Source organism: Aristolochia californica, unplaced genomic scaffold (assembly GCF_029961685.1).
Source record: "Aristolochia californica isolate CCGP_79_NKW_82.1479 unplaced genomic scaffold, dmAriCali1.0.hap1 SCAF_4, whole genome shotgun sequence".
Taxonomy (NCBI): Eukaryota; Viridiplantae; Streptophyta; class Magnoliopsida; order Piperales; family Aristolochiaceae; genus Aristolochia; species Aristolochia californica.
In genome coordinates, this window is record NW_027182103.1 from 2,690,957 (window position 1) to 2,708,970 (window position 18,014).

The 18,014-nt window shown below is 38.5% G+C and overlaps 1 protein-coding gene across 1 annotated transcript; it reads right to left on the reverse strand.

Annotated features, from left to right (window-relative positions):
• Window positions 1–937: 937 nt before the first annotated feature.
• On the reverse strand, window positions 938–17,936 carry LOC137962713 (uncharacterized protein At2g33490-like). Its single transcript, XM_068809738.1, has 11 exons — window positions 17,603–17,936; window positions 15,771–15,843; window positions 12,818–12,892; window positions 6,609–6,670; window positions 6,435–6,503; window positions 3,974–4,002; window positions 3,661–3,865; window positions 3,313–3,549; window positions 2,391–2,438; window positions 1,277–2,251; window positions 938–1,123 (listed from the first exon to the last, which is right to left on the reverse strand). Exons 1-11 carry the CDS (start codon window positions 17,714–17,716, stop codon window positions 1,109–1,111), a joined length of 1,902 nt encoding a protein of 633 aa, XP_068665839.1. The 5' UTR covers window positions 17,717–17,936; the 3' UTR covers window positions 938–1,108.
• Window positions 17,937–18,014: the final 78 nt, after the last annotated feature.

Here is an 18,014-nt window from a genome sequence, read left to right on the forward strand (position 1 = left end):
CTTTGTCTGAAAACATACAAAGAATTGAAGGAACCTGCATAGAATATCTCAATTGATAAAAGAGCGTTTTCAACTTTCCGGACTAATTTTCATCTCAAAGACCACCCACCTGTACCTCATGAGTTGTTCTCGCAGAAAACTAAAACAAGATTTTCAAGTTCGGTTCTTGTCACTGTACTAATAAAATCGATGTCTAACAGGAAAATCAGATAATGGGTACCCAAGTCAGAGGTACTAAAAGAAAAATTAAAACGTGTTGGATCAAGTTTTGCTTTCGACACACTTTGACAGGTTCAGTTCAGTTGATTCAGTCTTTCTTTTTTACTGTAGAATTGTGTTGTTACAAATATTTTAGTACTGGGTGAATCTTGGAAAGTAGAAAATATCACATTTTAGCCACAAATTTCTAACACACTGACTTTTGGAAAAGTTTGGTTCTCATCCTCTACTACCAAGACTCCACAAGAAGCTGTATACATTACAGAGGTACAATAATCTTATGATCATACAAAAAAAAACATTTAAAACAACTTAAAATAAGAGAAACAATAATTTCCTCTACAGATTGCACAGATTTAGTTTTGTCAGACACCTGTCTATGGTGATTGAAAGAATGTTGTTTACTTGGATGGTACCGTCGAAAACCACCCTCTTCATATTTCAGTCCAGAGATATTCAACGGTATTTCAGACAGTAGGGAGGATATCTAAATGCCAAGCATACAGTTCTACTAGCATATTTTTACTAGCATATTTTTATATTCCTTCGCCACCATTATATTCCTTTTCCCCCAATATCTTCTTTGTATGGAAACTGTTCCCTCTCAACTATGACGTTTACTCAAATTGTGCATGTAGAACCAGCCATGAAGGGAAACTTAAAAAGGGCAAAATGACACTCATCAAGCTAATGCAAAAATATATTATTTAATGCGATACTGTTTTCATTAGAATCAACTGCTGCCAAAAAAAAAGAAGATATAGAGAAACCTAAGCATACAAAGATTATTTACAAAAAAACTGTTCACACAGGGAGACAAGAGAAAGCGCTCACATGTGCTGGACAGGCCTAGGAAGAATTACATGTTGCTGAGTACAACAGAAGCGAGTCAGTCAACCCGGCCCTGGAATAAAAAAAACATAATGTAAATTCTGACAGTGAAAACTGACACATAACAACAAAACAAGAGCAGCTGAAGCTTGCTTGCTTCACTTGATGCTGCACTATCTCCATGCAATAAGTAACATATTTTTTAATGGACCGGATTGCGACTCACCTCTGGTTTTCCAGACCATGAAACTAACTCTGAAGCAGCTGCTGCTGACTGGGTGAAAGAAATGGGTGTAAGCGGAGGAGATGCAACTTCTGTCAGAACATTCATAGTCATAACTCTCTGCCCACTTGATGGTATAGAAAAACTGCGTGGCACAGTCCCTGGTGGTGTTGGCAATGGAGATGCTGCATGTGACACAATAGGAGGCACTTTAACTGCTGCAGAGAACTCTTGGCTACGAGATACCAAAGGAGCCGAATGACCTATCAGGCTGGTTGGTCTTGTTGGCCTCCCTGAGCTGCCTGGGGGTCTTGGAAGCTCATGAAGCTCACTTATTTTTGGAGAAGACATGAGAGGAGGTGAAGCAGTAGGAGATACTTTTGGAGACGGAGACGGCTGAGACACTGGAACCCGCTGTAACATTGTTGCATTAAGCGGTGAATGATCTGTAGAAGATATGGGCCCACTAGAAGATACAATGGGCTTTGTTGACCATGCTTTACTCGTTAATGGACCTGAGAAAGCATTTCTTTTGATCTTTTTTGGATCAGAACGAATACGTGGGTCCAATTGTTGTACTGAAAGCCCCTCAGCTAGTGGTGGTGGAACTTTGAGAGAGGCACTGTTAATGTTGCTCTCTTTGAGAACAGAAAGCAGTTTTTCTGACATGTTGCCATACTTGGAATCTTTTTCAAGTTTCTTTGGTTCTAGGGGAGATGAGTGCCACAGGTTCTGCGGGTGTCCCCCAGTGCTTGTCTGCCTTATGCCAGAGTTGAAATTGTTCGATGCTCCAGAAAGAGAAGAGTTCATAGCATCAATTGGAGTAGGAAGCACGTAAGTGTAAAATTTCCTGGTTGATGATGGCCGCATGTCTGCAGTATCCAACTTCTTATCAGGAAATATAGGAGCTGATTGGCTGCTAATGCCAGGTCTTCTGCCAAAAAAAGGCATATCTCCTTGACTTTTTACAAGATTTTCCTGCAAATGTGCAGAATATATGGATTGAACATTTAGATTTACACCTTGATGTATTCCTAAATCCACCATGCAGTAGATAAGAAATTACTGATATACAAATAAAAAATCTCAAACATCACGATAGTGTTAAGGCCTTCACCTTTGCAATTTCTGTTGATGGCACAGGAGCAAAGTCCAACTGATCTAGCTGCAGAATCAAGAGTTAACAAGAGTTACACTTGAAAAAACTCTATATACGATCAGACTCATGTAAAAAAATTGTCCCTATGAGTTATTTTACAGAACGGTCAGTGATCCTCTAGATATTTCATGCAAGATATTAAAGTATTTCTGAAAATATTCAGGATAAAAATAGAAAATAGATGCTTTTTTTTATAAAATCACAAGACTTATGTTCCCTGAAGTTTTCTATAAATAGCCAAAAATAAATAAAAGATGGGTATTTTGGCAAAGAAAACCAGTATGTCATTGTCCGTTGTTATTACCCACATAAATAACATTAACATGAGATCACCCACATGACTGATGGCAAGCACATGTTAAAGAAGTTAAAATTGAGAGACCACACATGCAAGTTTTAATTTTTTATCATGTAAGTAATTAATTTTGGAGATCCACAGCAGATGGGTCGAAATATGCCTGATTCAGTATGAGATCAGCAGAAAGTACTCCTAAATGAGTTACAAATAATGCTGACAAGTGCTTGCAAGTACCATATCTTTTTTTGGTAAGGAAATCTTCTCTCTGATTCAGTATGAGATCAGCAGAAAGTACTCCTGAAAGAGTTGCAAATAATAATGCTGACAAGTGCTTGCAAGTACCATATCTTTTATTTATGATAAGGCAATCTTGCCTTTTTATTTTATTTTATTTTTTGCCACAGGAAATCTTTTGTCAGTGCACTTTAAAAAAATTATCGCACAGAATTCTATCTACATTTTAGTAGTAGAAAATTGTTAGTTAAAGATATGTGTTCAGTCACCAAAGATATATAAAATCAAAACTCAATCAAATAAATTCTGCTTTTGAATATCAAAGAAATCTTAGCCTAGAATCCTTACATCCATAGAATTTCTGGATGTTGAAACAACTTCTTGGCCATAGTCATTTTGTCCATAATCAAAACTTAACTCCCCATCATCATCATTTGCATCATCACCCTCATCATAATCACCATCATCAGGCTCATCGTCTTCAAGTCCACTAAATTGGTAATCTATATGTTGTTGCTCTGCAACCAGTTTCACATGGGGCTCGACTGCCTCTAGCGATTTTAGCCCTTTCTTAAAGAAATTCAACTGTTTTCAAGCAAAGAGAGAGAGAGAGAGAGAGAGGGAGAGAGAACAATACGTAAGTTTTCTGTTTCAATAAAGAAAACAAATCACCTCAACATTGAGTCAGGGGAAAACCTGTGCCGCATGATGCCGAGCTGCCTGTGTTAAAAGGCTTCGGGACTGTCCTTGCTTTAACGATTTTAATCGGAAAACAAATAAAGTCGCCTCCTCATCATATTCCTCATGAGCTGTTTGCAGCTGTTGAGAAGAAATATGATCTTTGGCATGTTTTGACCTTCCTTTTTCTCTCAGTGCAGCCATCATATCCTCACAGATGTTTCTGCAAATGCAGTCACCCATAATTGAAGGGATAATAGACTTATGCAATGATTACTGATTAAAAAAAAAAGGATGCACGAATACAAGAAGACCATGAACTAGTTCTCACCTCTTCTCGTCACACTGTCGTTTCATCTCCTACAATAAATAAATGATTCAATTAAAAAATATGTTGTAATTTGTGACTAGCACATGCACCACACATATCACTACATTTATAGAACTAATCTTGATACAAAACCACCAAAATACAAATGAGAAAATTTTGAAGGCATCTAGGAACAATTTTTTAACTTTCCATTAAGGTTTAATGCTTTGCCAGGATCTTGAAAGCAACTGATGTTTCTAGAAGAACAAATAAAAGTAAAAGAGTATTACTCAGCATACGATGAAAGTTAATAGTAGACTGTAAACAAAATTGGGCAAGAAGCAGTTTAATTTAACTTCTACATAATAAATAGTTAAAAATGTTGCCCTTTTACCTAATCTTATCACAGTTAGACATCAGTGGTATTTCAGTCATTACAAAAGTGATTAATTCCGATATAAAGGAGTTAAGAATGTCAAGAAATATCATGTATTTAGAAAGGACAAAGATGTAATTTTGCTTTTGTTTTGTGCCCTCTTTTATACTGCTGTGCAAGTTCACTAATGAGGGGCATTTTGGTCCTTACATTTTTCCACTTAAGTGAGATAAATAAAAAAAATTAGGGGTTGACCTTTGACCACTTACGTGAGTGTTGTACATCACAGCTTCTCTCCTTCCTTTCCTCTCTCTTATTTCTACATTTCTTCTTCTTTCCTCTATTTCTCTTTAATTTTCCAACTTTTAGCTCATATATTTCACTTAGATTAAATCAGCTCGCCAGAGCAGGAAACATATAACATAAGAGGAACCATGCTAAATGAATTAGAGAACCCAGAAAGATAAAGAGATCTTTGCATCAAAATTTAATCTCTGGGTCACAAAAACAAACTAATATCATCCCATTTTCTTTTGGGTTAATCTAACTTCATGCCTAAGGCGGTGCAATCTAGAACCACAAGAACACCAGGCCAGCAAGAAAGCTCTCATTTTTAATCCAGAAGCAGCACTTTTTTTCCATTCACTTGCACATTCTTATAAATTAGTGAGATCGTCACAAGAAGTTCACATGATATCAACCATTGCATAATATCTATAGATAGTAGGCACTTGCCAATTCTCATGGTAATAAAAGGCTTCTCAAATTGTTTGACTTCATGATATTGTTGGAAGAAACCAGCACAAAATAGAAACCAGACGCAATTAATGGAAGATATGTAGTATGCCACTAAATAGTGAGGATGAAAAGGATGATGCACCTTTTTGGATCAAGGAAGGATGATAAAACAGGACCAACAGCTCTTAGCATAAGCCAGTTCAGACATTACTGGGTCTCATTAAATAGGTAACTTTTAGGGTTAATATGCCCTAGAATCATTGCATAAATACCTATATGCCCCTGGGTTTCAAATTAATAGTTATTTAAAATCACCAAAAAAGCCCACATGCCCCTGATGGATGGAAAATAATGTAGGATTGAAAATACCAATATAACTCATAAGAATGTAATCATGACTTATGAGCCTATGCTATCACTCCGGCACAAAATAGAAACCAGATGCATCTTAATGGAAGACTTGTAGTATGCCACTAAATAGTGAAAAAGAAAAGGGTGATGCACCTTTTTTTTTAAAGGAAACATGATAATACAGGACCAACAGCTCTTAGAATAAGCCAGTTCAGACATTACTGGGTCTCATTAAATAGGTAATTTTAGGGCTAGCAACTTATATGCCCTAGAACCATGGGATGAATACCTATATGCCCCTGGGTTTCAAATTAATAGTTATGCAAAATCACCAAAAATGCCCACATGCCCCTGATGGATTGAAAATAATGTAGGCCATAATAATGTGATCATGACTTATGAGTCAATGTATTACTCATTTAATATGAGCTCACACAAATTTTGTGAGATCCACATAGAAACAAACACTAAAATGGTTCTTAGTATTCTGTAACACATGATTTTTATACAGGTCTCGCATCATTTGGGTGGACCCACATGGAGTGACACACATATCCATGAATCATAATATCACTTTATATGAGGTGCTACAGTATTGTAGTTAGAATTAACTGACAGAGTAACATGGCAGGGGCAAGCAGGCATTTCATGTGATGTGATAGAGGTACGCAGGTATAAATTTGAAACCCAGGGGTACATAGATACTCATGCCTTATTCAGGGGTTACCTCAAATTTATGCAATAAAAAGGAATCAAAATAGATGATGTGCAACATGTATAAAACAGCTGAGATCATATATCAGGAAAAAAAATAAAAAATAAAAGATAGCATCAGGATTCCAAATTAAATGTATGACAGGAAAAATTAATAAAGCATGTGTAAAAACATGAGAATAATCTTGAACATTTCAACATGTTTTCTTTTAAAATGGAATCCTTTCAATTCACGGTCAGAGAATTGCTAAAAGGATGCAATTTTCAGGTACAAGAGAACACTGAATGAAAAATGTAGCCTACCTCTACCGTCCGGAGCTCATTAAGAAGAGACTCTGATGGGGTTGTAATTGTCTGAACAACATGAATGCGCTGAAGTATCCAAAATGATATGCCATTAGGAAAAATGAGTTCAAGCACATGACAAAAGACTTTGCATTCAACAAACAAGTAGAGGAACGGTGATTCAGAACTCACATAGCAATCAACAAGTTTCTGAAGTTCGAACTGCAATTTTCCTAGCATTAATAGAACCCTACCTACAAGGAACACAATTGCAATTAGCTTGGAAAATATAAACACTTTTCAAAAGGGTTTCAATAAACCAACCCAGCCTAAAGAAAAATATTACATGAATCTTATCAGAGAGGCCCACATCATGTTGGTTTATATGGACACCTTCTAAAGAATAATGAAAAAAAGGACAATCCATTCAAATTCTACTACATTCTTTAAGAAAAACCACAAAGGAGAATCACTAAATGAGGACAGTACAGATTATGCCTATTTCAAATCATCACTGCAAACTACTGACTGGTGCAAATTATCCACCTAAATGTGGGTTAAATTGTGCTTCTTGGTTCACTAAGATATAGCCCAGATGACACATATTTGTAGCGAGTCCATTGCCAAAAATGTATACTCTGGAGATAAGATGCTAGTAGGCTTATATGAATAAATACTCTCTCCATGTGGAAGGGAGGGAAACTCATTGCAAAGAAAACGTAGAGAGAGGGGGAGAGACAGATAGGGAGAGGGAGAGAGAGGGAGAGAGGCAGATGAGTGTGCACACAACTGTTCAACTAAATCTCAACTTACAATATGAATAACATAAAGCTACAATTGATAATCATTTTTCTTCTGGAAATGAAAACCACCACGTGTGAGCAGCCACAGTTAAAGGGAAAGAAACAACTGAAGCAAAACAAACAACTAATAAAAAAATATTTATTAGCATTGCATGCATCCTTGCTCATAGACTCAAAGCCGCTCTCCCATTTATCATCCATCCTGAGCAAAGTGCCTCCTTGAAAGAAAGATCCATTCATGACTCTCCAATTGAGGTGCATGCGATTATTGATCAGTTCAAGACAATGGTGATCAATTAAATCTGATAAGTCAGAAATATTTGGATTGTTTGTTGGAGGAGATGGTTGGAGGAACAGCGGAGGTTTTGGAATTGGAGTTGCATGTCCTCAGCTCATTACACAACTTTCATCATCGGTAGAGCTTGTGGCTACTTCAAGGAGACATGGCCTAAGAGGGACCCTATTTCACCATCCCTCTTCAATATCGTTGGGAAGCACCCTCTCTCGTTAAGTATTTTGGCTAAAACCTCTTGCTGGCTTAATCATTATCCCCTAGCCCAAACCTTGTCACCCCCTCTCCAATTCACCAACAAGGCAATTATTTTAGTGATGGAATCTCTTGACCAAATCCTTAATCTCAAAGCCCTACAGCTCCATTTAAGTTTGCCAGCAGTCGGTTGAAATCCAATGCTTACTGAATTCAACTTGGACCCACCAACAATTGACTCAATGTCCACAACACGTGCTTATACTTCACCCAAACTTCCCTCTATTTAACTTCTCTTACCATTATTTTCTTGTAGAACTGATAAAACCCTTTTGGACCCCTTTCTTCTTTTTGGAGTGAAAAGATGATTTTTATTCAAAGGAGAGAGAGAGACAAACCAGCTAAGGGAGCACTCCCCTTTACAACAGAGGATTGGAGGGAGGCTCAATCTTTTGCAAGAGTCACCTAGAGAATTAGCTGATCTCGGTACATGGGTCCAATAACAGCGTAAAAGAGAAACAATATCCGATATTTGGTGAAAAACGGCCCAATGTCTCTAGGGAGGGTAAGAGGAGAAATACTAGCTATTCACTACCTAAGAATCTTCTTCAATGATAAGAGGCCCACTAAGGTGATCTCTAAAAATGATAAGTCCATAAAGGGCACAAAGAGTTCAACCAAGGTAGAGTCAGCAATACCCATCAGACCGGAGTAAATGATGAGGGGTGCCCATAAGCTCCACGGAACACACCACCAAAGCCAGCAATGCCCAGGTTACCATGAGCACTACCATTAAAATTAAGCTTAAGGATATCCGGCTGATGGGGTTCCCAAGCAAGAGTAGTGGGAGGATGGGAGGGGGCAGACATGCTGGCCAGAGCCCCCCAGATGGTGTGTAGGAAAGTGCCAATCAGGCTTGCAAACTCTTTCCTGGTGTGCAGCCAAGCAAAAACCTGGCCAATGATGATGCTGGTCAGTTGCTCGGCACTGTTGATCTTGAAGTTGAATCTTCTACTATTCCTCTCTTTCCAAAGGGCCCATGGAATATGGCCAAGACATACAGAGAGTAAAATTTTCCACAACTTAGGCAGGAGGTGCCTAGGAGGAGTTTGCAAATGTCAAGAAGGTTGCTTGGAAGGCAGAAGTGAAGACCAATCCGGCTGAGAGTGCTACTCCAAACCTTCCAAGCAAATGGCAATGATGGAGGAACTGGGAAACCGTTTCCTCATCAACAATGCAGAACAAGCATAAGATGCAAGGGGCTGAGTTCCCTCTCCTCCAAAGATTAGTAGCTGTTAGGATTTTATCAATAACAGAGCACCAGAAGAAAATTTTGACTTTGAGAGACGCAAACAGGCTCCAGGCAATGGCAGTGTCTTGGGGGGGAGAGGAAACAGCCCAGCCTTCAATAAGGTTACAGGTGGAAGTCACCAAAAGAAAATTTTGACTTTGAGAGACGCAAACAGGCTCCAGGCAATGGCAGTGTCTTGGGGAGGGAGAGGAAACAGCCCAGCCTTCAATAAGGTTACAGGTGGAAGTCACCAAGAATTGGCCGTTTTTCTCATACCGTTAGATGATCTTATCCTTCACGTGTTGACAAGTACGAATTTGCTGAAGATCCATAGTGAATTCAAAGACAAGTTGGGCCTCATCGTCACTCAGGCCCCGGGGAAGTTGAAGTACCAGCAAGCGGGGGGGGGGGGGGGGGGCGGGGCGGCAGCAGGAATCAGCAATTGATATATAGCACAGAGTGCTGATCGGAGTAGGGACGTGTAGGTAGCGCATAGTGGGCCCCGATCACATCACCAGTTAAACCAAAAGCTCAAAGAGACACCATTCTCAGCAAAGAAGCGCACACCTTTCGCAAAGAAGCTGAGAAAAGGGGAGAGGTTCTGACATCAACCACCCGAAGTCCACCAAATATCAAGCCAATTGAGTTTGGAAGCAATCAAAGGCCTCCAAAATGACTAAGGCGTGGTGCTGAATTTCCAGAACCACTTGAGGAGGAAGGCACGGTTCATGTCACTAGTAAGACGAATACCAAGACTGCCTCTGCATTTGGGTTTGCAAAAATCATTCCAGCTCACCAGATACTTGATACACTCACTCAAGCCACACCCAAAGGAAGCAGCGCTTAGGGCGTCAATATGATGGCAACAGCAAGGCAATCCAGGAATGAGAGAAAATAGTTGGGAATTCCAGTGATACAGGAATTTAGGAATGTAAGACAACCAGCTTTTGATAGAAGTCGGCCTCTCTAGGTAGCAAGAGCCACTCGAGCTTCTCAATTACTGGGTCCTAGAGGTGCTTATGAGGCCGGTAATCAAAGAGAGGGAGGCCCAGATAAGATGGTAGGCAAGATACTGATCTCGCTTCCTAGATAAGAGGCCATAGACTTCAGCAACTCAGTCTCAATATGGTACCCAATGGTGACAATTTTCTTCCAGTTCACCTTCTATCCCAAGGTCAATTCAAACTGGCCAAGGAATGTCTTAAGTTGTTTGACCTTGTTGGAAGACATCTTGAAGTGGCATCAAAGTAAATACCTTCCCCACGTCAAGGAGGTGGCAAAGGAAGTAATTAAAAGGACTTCTCATAAGGATGGCCCAAGGGTGTAAATAAAAAAGATGATGTATGTCTACATATGTCTTTTCTTTTACAAAACTTGTAGCTCTAAGGGCATTGTAGTCATTGTAAACCTCCTTCCACAACTATAAATAGAGGTTCAAGGCATGGGGAAGATCATTAAGTCTCCCCTCTTCTCTCTCAAATTCATCCCTAGACTTTTCTCTTCTCCCAAGCTCTCTCTCTCTCTCTCTCTCTCTCTTCCTTCTCTTTTCTCTTTTCTTCTCCTCTTCTTCTTCCTCTCCTCTCTCACCACCTTGGTCGAGGACCTTGTCATGGGATCCTAAATCTAACAGACCTGATCCATCGTGCCAACACCAAAAAAAATGGTTCCGTCGGCAAACAGCAGGAGAGGAATATCAAACCCTGGATGAGCGGAGATAGACAATAACCAGCCAACGCCCTTTGCTGAATAGACCAGTGTAGAGAGGTATTCAGCAATGACCTTGAAGAAGAGCAGCAACAGCAAGTCCCCTTGCCAAATACCGTGGGTGCTCTTGAAGGAGCCACACACCGTGCCATTCAACAAGAGGGAGAAGGAGGGGGATGAGACAGAACTCCTTATCCAGAATCTCCATCTATCACCAAAGCCCAATCTGCCAAGAAGGCCATCCAGGAGGCACCAGTTCATGCAGTCAAAAGCCTTCTCTAACTCAATTTTGAGTACAAAGCAAGGACGATCGGATCTCTTAAAGTGGTCAAGAATCTCGTGGGTGGTCATGGAGGAGTCGGGGATGGTTCGACCTTTTATAAAAGCGTGCAAGCCTGGATGAATCACCATGAGAAGAGCAGCCTTAAGCCGGTGGTCCAAGATGCATGCGATGATTTTATATGGACTGCCTACCAAGCTGATCGGCCAGAAGTAGCTGGGATGCTCAGCCATCTCTTTCTTTGGAACAAGAGCAATGAAAGATGTTCTTTTTTTTGGATGAAGGATGTTCTCATACTCTTGAAAGTGATCCCCTCATGATAAAAGAAGTTAACCGTGGCAAGGATGTCCCCTTTAATAACAGGCCAGCATCTTTTGGGACCCTATCTTTGAAGAGCTTAATGTCGTATTTCTTCTTGAAAAGGTAAACTTCTTTCTAAGGCAAGAAGATTCACCCATATAAACACCTTCCCTTCTGGCCTACCCCATTCCACAAGACCTTCCTTCCCCATCTAGCCAACATAGCTAATAAATTTAGGCCCTCGAGAGGAATTTCTTTGGAAGGGCATTCTCAAATGATTTCAAACAATATTTGGTTAGTTGGGAGGATATTTGTAAAGGCTAACAAATTTGGAGGGTGGGGGCTAGAGGTGTTTGTGATATAAATCAAGCTCTTCTCATCAAATAGTTTTGAAAATTCTGTGTTTGCCAGAATCTAATCATAGCAAAAAAAGGGCCTTGGTAGCCTTTCGTGGTGGCTAATGAGGTACCTAGACACCTGTTGTCCCCCTTTGGAGAGCTATAAAGGACTATTGCCAAAATTCACTGCTGAAATAAGATTCCATGTAGGCAATGAAACGATTATCAAATTTTGGCATGATTGGTAGGCCAGGAATGGGCCTCTTTCAAGTGCTCAGCCAGTAATCTACCCCATTGCAGCAAACCCATCTATGTTTGTGAAAGATGCCCTCACTCAAGATGATGATCAAAGTTCTGATAATTTTCACTGGCATAGGAATTTAAATGCCAACAAAGACATAGCAGCCAGCAACCTCATTGAGTCCTTAGATTCACTATACATTAGTATAAGATCCTATGGTGTGCTTTCCTTGCCCACTTCCCATGGAATATTTGGCTCAGAGCAACAGCAATGGGAAATGCAGCACTATGGGCTACATTGTTGAGAAATGACCCCTTCGAACTAACACAGGGATGTGCACACTTAACAATTTAAAGGACATATTAGGTGCCTAATTAGAAGCAATTGAAGGTTGGTGGCTTTCCTTACGAATCATAGACACCCTAAAGTTTCTGAATGGATCCCCTCCCCATGGTTTTGTTAAGCTCAATTTTGATGGTTGTTCCCTTGGCAGCCAGGAACCAAGGGTGTTAGTAGGCTCCTCCGATCTCATGATGGCTCCACTATTACTTCCTACGTCGGACTCATTGGCAACAATTGTTGAGCTCCTTGCTCTCCTTCAAGGTCTCAAGTTTTTCCATTCCAGCATGGACAGTTCCCTCATCATTGGAGGAGACACAGAAATTGTCATCAGTTTGTGCAAGAAGGATTTGGACCCTCTGCATCACTATCATGTTTTCTATGAGATTCAAGAGCTTGTTTTAGTTCATGTATCAAATTGGAAAGATGTACCTCGCATGGCAAATCGTATTGCTGATTCTTTAGCTAAAAAAAGGTGAGACTCCAAGCTCTCATTGAGAGAGGCCCCCCTTCTTAGTTGGTTGTATCTCTAGCCTTCAGGCTTATTAAAATCACCCCTTATATTATAAAAAGTATAAAAAAAAACATTCTTAGTCAGAAGATTGTTAATGCACTAACCACTTTCTTCATCATCATTTAATGCAGTCTTTTGAAGAAGACAAGCACCCATTTCTCCCAGTGAAGCTGAGAACTCTGCAGGGTCAATAGTTTGTATCACTCATAACAGACATGAAGGAAGGAAAAAACAAAATATACAATTCTGATTAACTCCAAAAGCTCTAGAATTACAATAAAGGTGGAAAGAAAAGATACTAGCATCAAAATTAATTACAGATGGAACTAGACAACTCCAAATGAAAAATTACCATCTTAGCTTAACACGTCATTGGTATGAAAATTACGAAGTATTACATATGATGAATTTATGCCATCCTTAAGTTCACATGGCACAGTACAAAAAAAAAAATATTTTTAGTAAGCAGTTCAACTGAGAAGATATATAGATTAAATTTGTTTGAATCATCTATTTGACCAAAAAAAGAAGAAGAAAGTTAAAGCCAATAAGCCGATTCAGGCTTTCTTTATTTTTTCATAATAGGACTCTCACTTAAGCATCTATAAGTTGCCATAGGCATACATCTAAAAGACTATATTTCAGCTCTAATTTTTGTCAAATTAAAATTTGATAGGTTTTTGGAATACTAAAATTTGATTAGATTGTATATCATTTTTTATATTATATGGACATAAAGCTTATAAAAGTCTTGCCCTTGCACCAGAGGTCCATGAAGCATTGATAGAGGCTTACTCAGTGCCTACAGTGGATGCAAGTGATCACAGGCCTCCTTTCTTTGCATTCAGATTAATGTGCGTGGAAGAATCAAACTTCTTTAGAATCTTCTTAAGGCCCAGTGAGAGAATATTGAAGTGCAAACCCAGCTAACTAGTACAGTAAGTTGTTTTTCTCCCCTCAATAAATATGTATAAAGTATGGCCTTCTATTTCCAATAGCTCCAAAGAAATTTTTCACCTAAAGCACAAAGGTCTTTGTAATTCCAATTTCCCCTAATGGATTGAAAAAAAATTATTTGGGATCCATCGCAGAAGCCTAGGGTGGCCTGTTAAATAGGTTGTCTTTTCACCACTTAGCACAACAGAATACTCTGCTCATAATACATCTTTTCAATATGCTGCTTTTCAAGCATCCAGCCTCTGATACCACAAGATTCAAGGTCAATGTACTATTCTTTAAGGCAGAACGCATTTAGTTAATGCATGTGCTACATGGAAGTCCATAACTTGAGCTCTATTGATGTCTGATAGCAAACTCATGGAGAAACGCTATGACAGCAATTTATGGCAACCCTATTAAGAACTAGTTGCCACAAATTATTTAGACCCAAAGGCCCATGTGGTAATGCATCATACTTCCCATATGCTTAATTCTCCTCCAAAACTCAGTTCACTTGAGTTACGCTCACATCCAAGAAGTGGATTTCCTCATATTAAGCTGACTTCCAAATTCATTTTTTCTAACTAGCTGATAACCAGTAAAAACCATCATCACTATAATTGCCATTGTCATTATCACCCAACCATGTTGAAATCAGCTTCACAAATTTATTCCTCATCCTGCTAATTCCCAGACAACTCTATGACTATGCTACCCCTCTTCAAGTTTTTCTCACTCTATAACTAGTCCATTCCTCAATTACTTGTCAGTTCTCCAACCTATAACAATAGACTCTGTTGACTAGTACAGTGTTGGTCCTACTATGAAAATGTAAGAAAGATTCAAACAGCTTCTCTTATTTTCTCAACTATTACTGCTCTTCCTCACCTTTAATATGTTGCTACTGAGGCCCAAGCCCTCATGAAAGGTCTGAGGGGCACTCAGCAAACATAATCCTTTCTCCTTCCAAAAGAACACCTCCACCAGATATTTGCCTTCTGATTTGATGAATTGCTGATCTAGCAGCTGGCAGAGAGATTATATGATCTTATGTGCTTCATGAAACCAACTCCCTATCAGATAGATTAGCCAAAGAAGGTGTCTCCCAAGGGAAAACTGCCTTTGAGAGCTCACTCTAATTTTAATCTAACGGGCTCCCCCATTATTCTCTGTACTCCTTATCAGTTCTAACATAATAAAAGATTTCACAATTTACAAAACAAAAAAGATCAGTTCTGAATTTGTCTTTCCTAGTTCTACTACACACCCCTCTCAAAATTCTATCTAATGCACAAGAAAATAGAGAAAATCCATTTAAGATGTTTTGTGCATGTCACACGTGGACGTAATGGGAAGAAACATCAAATCTGGCTTCAGTTCAAAGCTTCAATAAGACCTTTATAAATTTTCTCAAGCAGACATCTTTAATTTCCATGAGCTTATTCTTTATAAGTAAAATCTCTTTACAACAAATATAGATTTATAAATATAATATATATATACATATATATATATATATAAAAACTTAGTAATTTGTTAACAAGAAACCTTGTGTCCAAACATGATAACGTCATCTTCTTGGCACCACTAGTTTTTGGTTTTTATTTTTTAAGATCTCAACATGAAAATTATAATACACATTTGTGGCATGAATAATGGAGTTTGGGCCATTAATGTCACACGCGGATGTAATGGGAAGAAACATCAAATCTGGCTTCAGTTTAAAGCTTCAATAAGACCTTTATAAGTTTTCTCAAGCAGACATCTTTAATTTCCATGAGCTTATTCTTTATAAGTAAAATCTCTTTACAACAAATATAGATTTATAAATATAATATATATATATATATATAAAAAAAAAACTAGTAATTTTTTAACAAGAAACCTTGTGTCCAAACACGATAACGTCATCTTCTTGGCAACACTAGTTTTTGGTTTTTATTTTTTAAGATCTCAACATGAAAATTATAATACACATTTGTGGCATGAATAATGGAGTTTGGGCCATTAATCTGTACCGAGTTCCCAAATAAGAAACTAAATTGAATTTGAGAGATGTCAGCCAAAGAACATGATGAAAGTTAGAGTAGTCAATAACAACAGTGGCATTGACAATACCGTATGCACTATTTGCAGTCGCTGCAGCTGCAGAAAGTAAGCTATCATAGCAATTTCGCATGTCCTCCATATCCTGCCAAAAGTTTAGCATAAAAAATAAAAAGGTCAAATCATGTAAAAATAATGACACACTCTCTCTCTCTTCCTCTAATGTAACAAAAAAGCTGCCTCAAAAACCTGAAGTTCCTCTAATGATGAAGCCACAATGCTAACTACAACAGCAAACTAATGAATCTTTATCATCAGAAGTCTCTTATTTAAGACGCGGCAAAACTTCAGGTGGACATTGTAAATATCGTAAAAAAAAGCTGCCTCAAAAAGCTCATATAAGACATCTCAATAGTAGAAAAAGAATAAACCAGTAAAACTATTAGTTAAGAGCAGGGAAAATGGATAAGCTAATAACTTGAATTGGACATGTTTTTTCAACCATATACAATGCAGGTGCATCAACCTTCACCATGAGGAAAAGGTTAAGCATCATCATATTAGTATTGTGGTATGGAAGAAGTCTAACTGGAAATAATCTGTACTTTCAACCTGCGATCACAAGATACAGAAAAAATTTCATAACATTGAACAACAGATACAAATAAGACAAAGTTACATGTCCATTGGCATGTGAATGCCATACTAGTTTCAAACATCCTTCATTTTATAGAGCAGTCTGATATATATTTTGCCAGTAAATATACAACACAAAAGGAGTTTAAAAAACATATATTTGAGAAAAGGTAATTAGCATTAACTGCGCAAGAACAAATAAAGTGTCCAACTGTTCCAGCAGCTATTGGTGGACCATTTGGTTGATATAATACCAGACATTCAAATTATACAGATGCTGTCATGGTATTCGGAAAGGCAATGTTTACCCATTTGTTGCTACTTATTAATTTGTCATGTAAATATTTTCTTATCAACAACATATGCGAAAATCCATCATGGATTCACAAGATTTTCCCTCAGAACAAACATCAAAATATTACTGTGTGTAAGAAATCTAGTAATAAAAACAACAACACTTTTGAAGTATACAAGCAGGTAAAGTATTTTATAGAAAAAAGAAAAAAAAAAAAAGTAAACCCACGAAGGCACAGAATTCACATATTCCTCATTTACAAAGAAGTTTGAGGAAAAGAAGAAGAACACCTATCAATCCTAAGTTGACTGTGGGTGTGAGCATCACTTCATTCATAAGCTGTGTTCTAAAATTTTATCCTAAGCACAACAATGATTCGTCTGATGGGCTGAAGAAGTAGCAATAATCCAAATCACTGCCGTAGCAGAAAATCACATTCAACCAGTTAACGCTCATGAAAGCTGAAGTAGATAGTTTCACACCGTAAATAGGAATCTTAACCCCGTCAATTTGGCCAGCTACAAATTAATTTCTGCCCTTCAAATACCGTCGAAGTTCTTTCAAAGCAATAGCAATATCAGTAGCCATAGAAACACCAAAAGGATTATCTAATAAATTCCACACGGCCAGCTGCAATGATGTGAGCATATCCACAACAAAACGCCAAACCAAGATACCTTAAATGCGCGCCCCATTTAATACCTAAACTACAGAATGCAGTGTGAGAGCCCTAAAATTTGAAACCAAGCTCCCAATCCTCATAAATTAAGTCCACTACCTAAAAGGTATAGTCACAGCAATCAAAATCTCGAAATCAAACGCCGGAAACATAAAATATAAGTGAACGACTTGCACTTTAAGCCTCTAAACTGACAAACACGCCAAAATTTTGGATCTTATCAAAAGAAAAAAGTCAAACAGGAAGAAGAGCAAAAAGAAAAACCCTAGAAGCCGGAAGTAGATAGAAAGAGACCTGAGACGCTTGAGCGAGCTCATCCAACTGTGCCGACGACTGAAAATCTCTCTTCTCCTTTCCATCGTGCTTGTGAAGAGCAAAACCCCGCAGCCTCCTCAACGACGACTTCATCGTCGCTCAGAGAAGAGGGAAGGAAAAAAAAAAAAGTAATTTCTCTATAACCAAGGCCTGCACGAAACAGCGCTACCACCACTGAACTCCAACCGATCTCTGCAGCGACAGCGAGAAGCAATTTCAAGGTCAAAGGAAAAAAACAGAGAGAGCGAAGGATGTGAGTGCGATGGGCAGGAGGAAGAAACAGTGAACAAAGAGGAAATTGGAAAAGCAGGAAAAAAAATGGTTTTTGATCGCTTCGCAACTTCTTCTCGCTTTCCTTATTTTTTCTTATTCGTTTAATTCTATTTTCCCA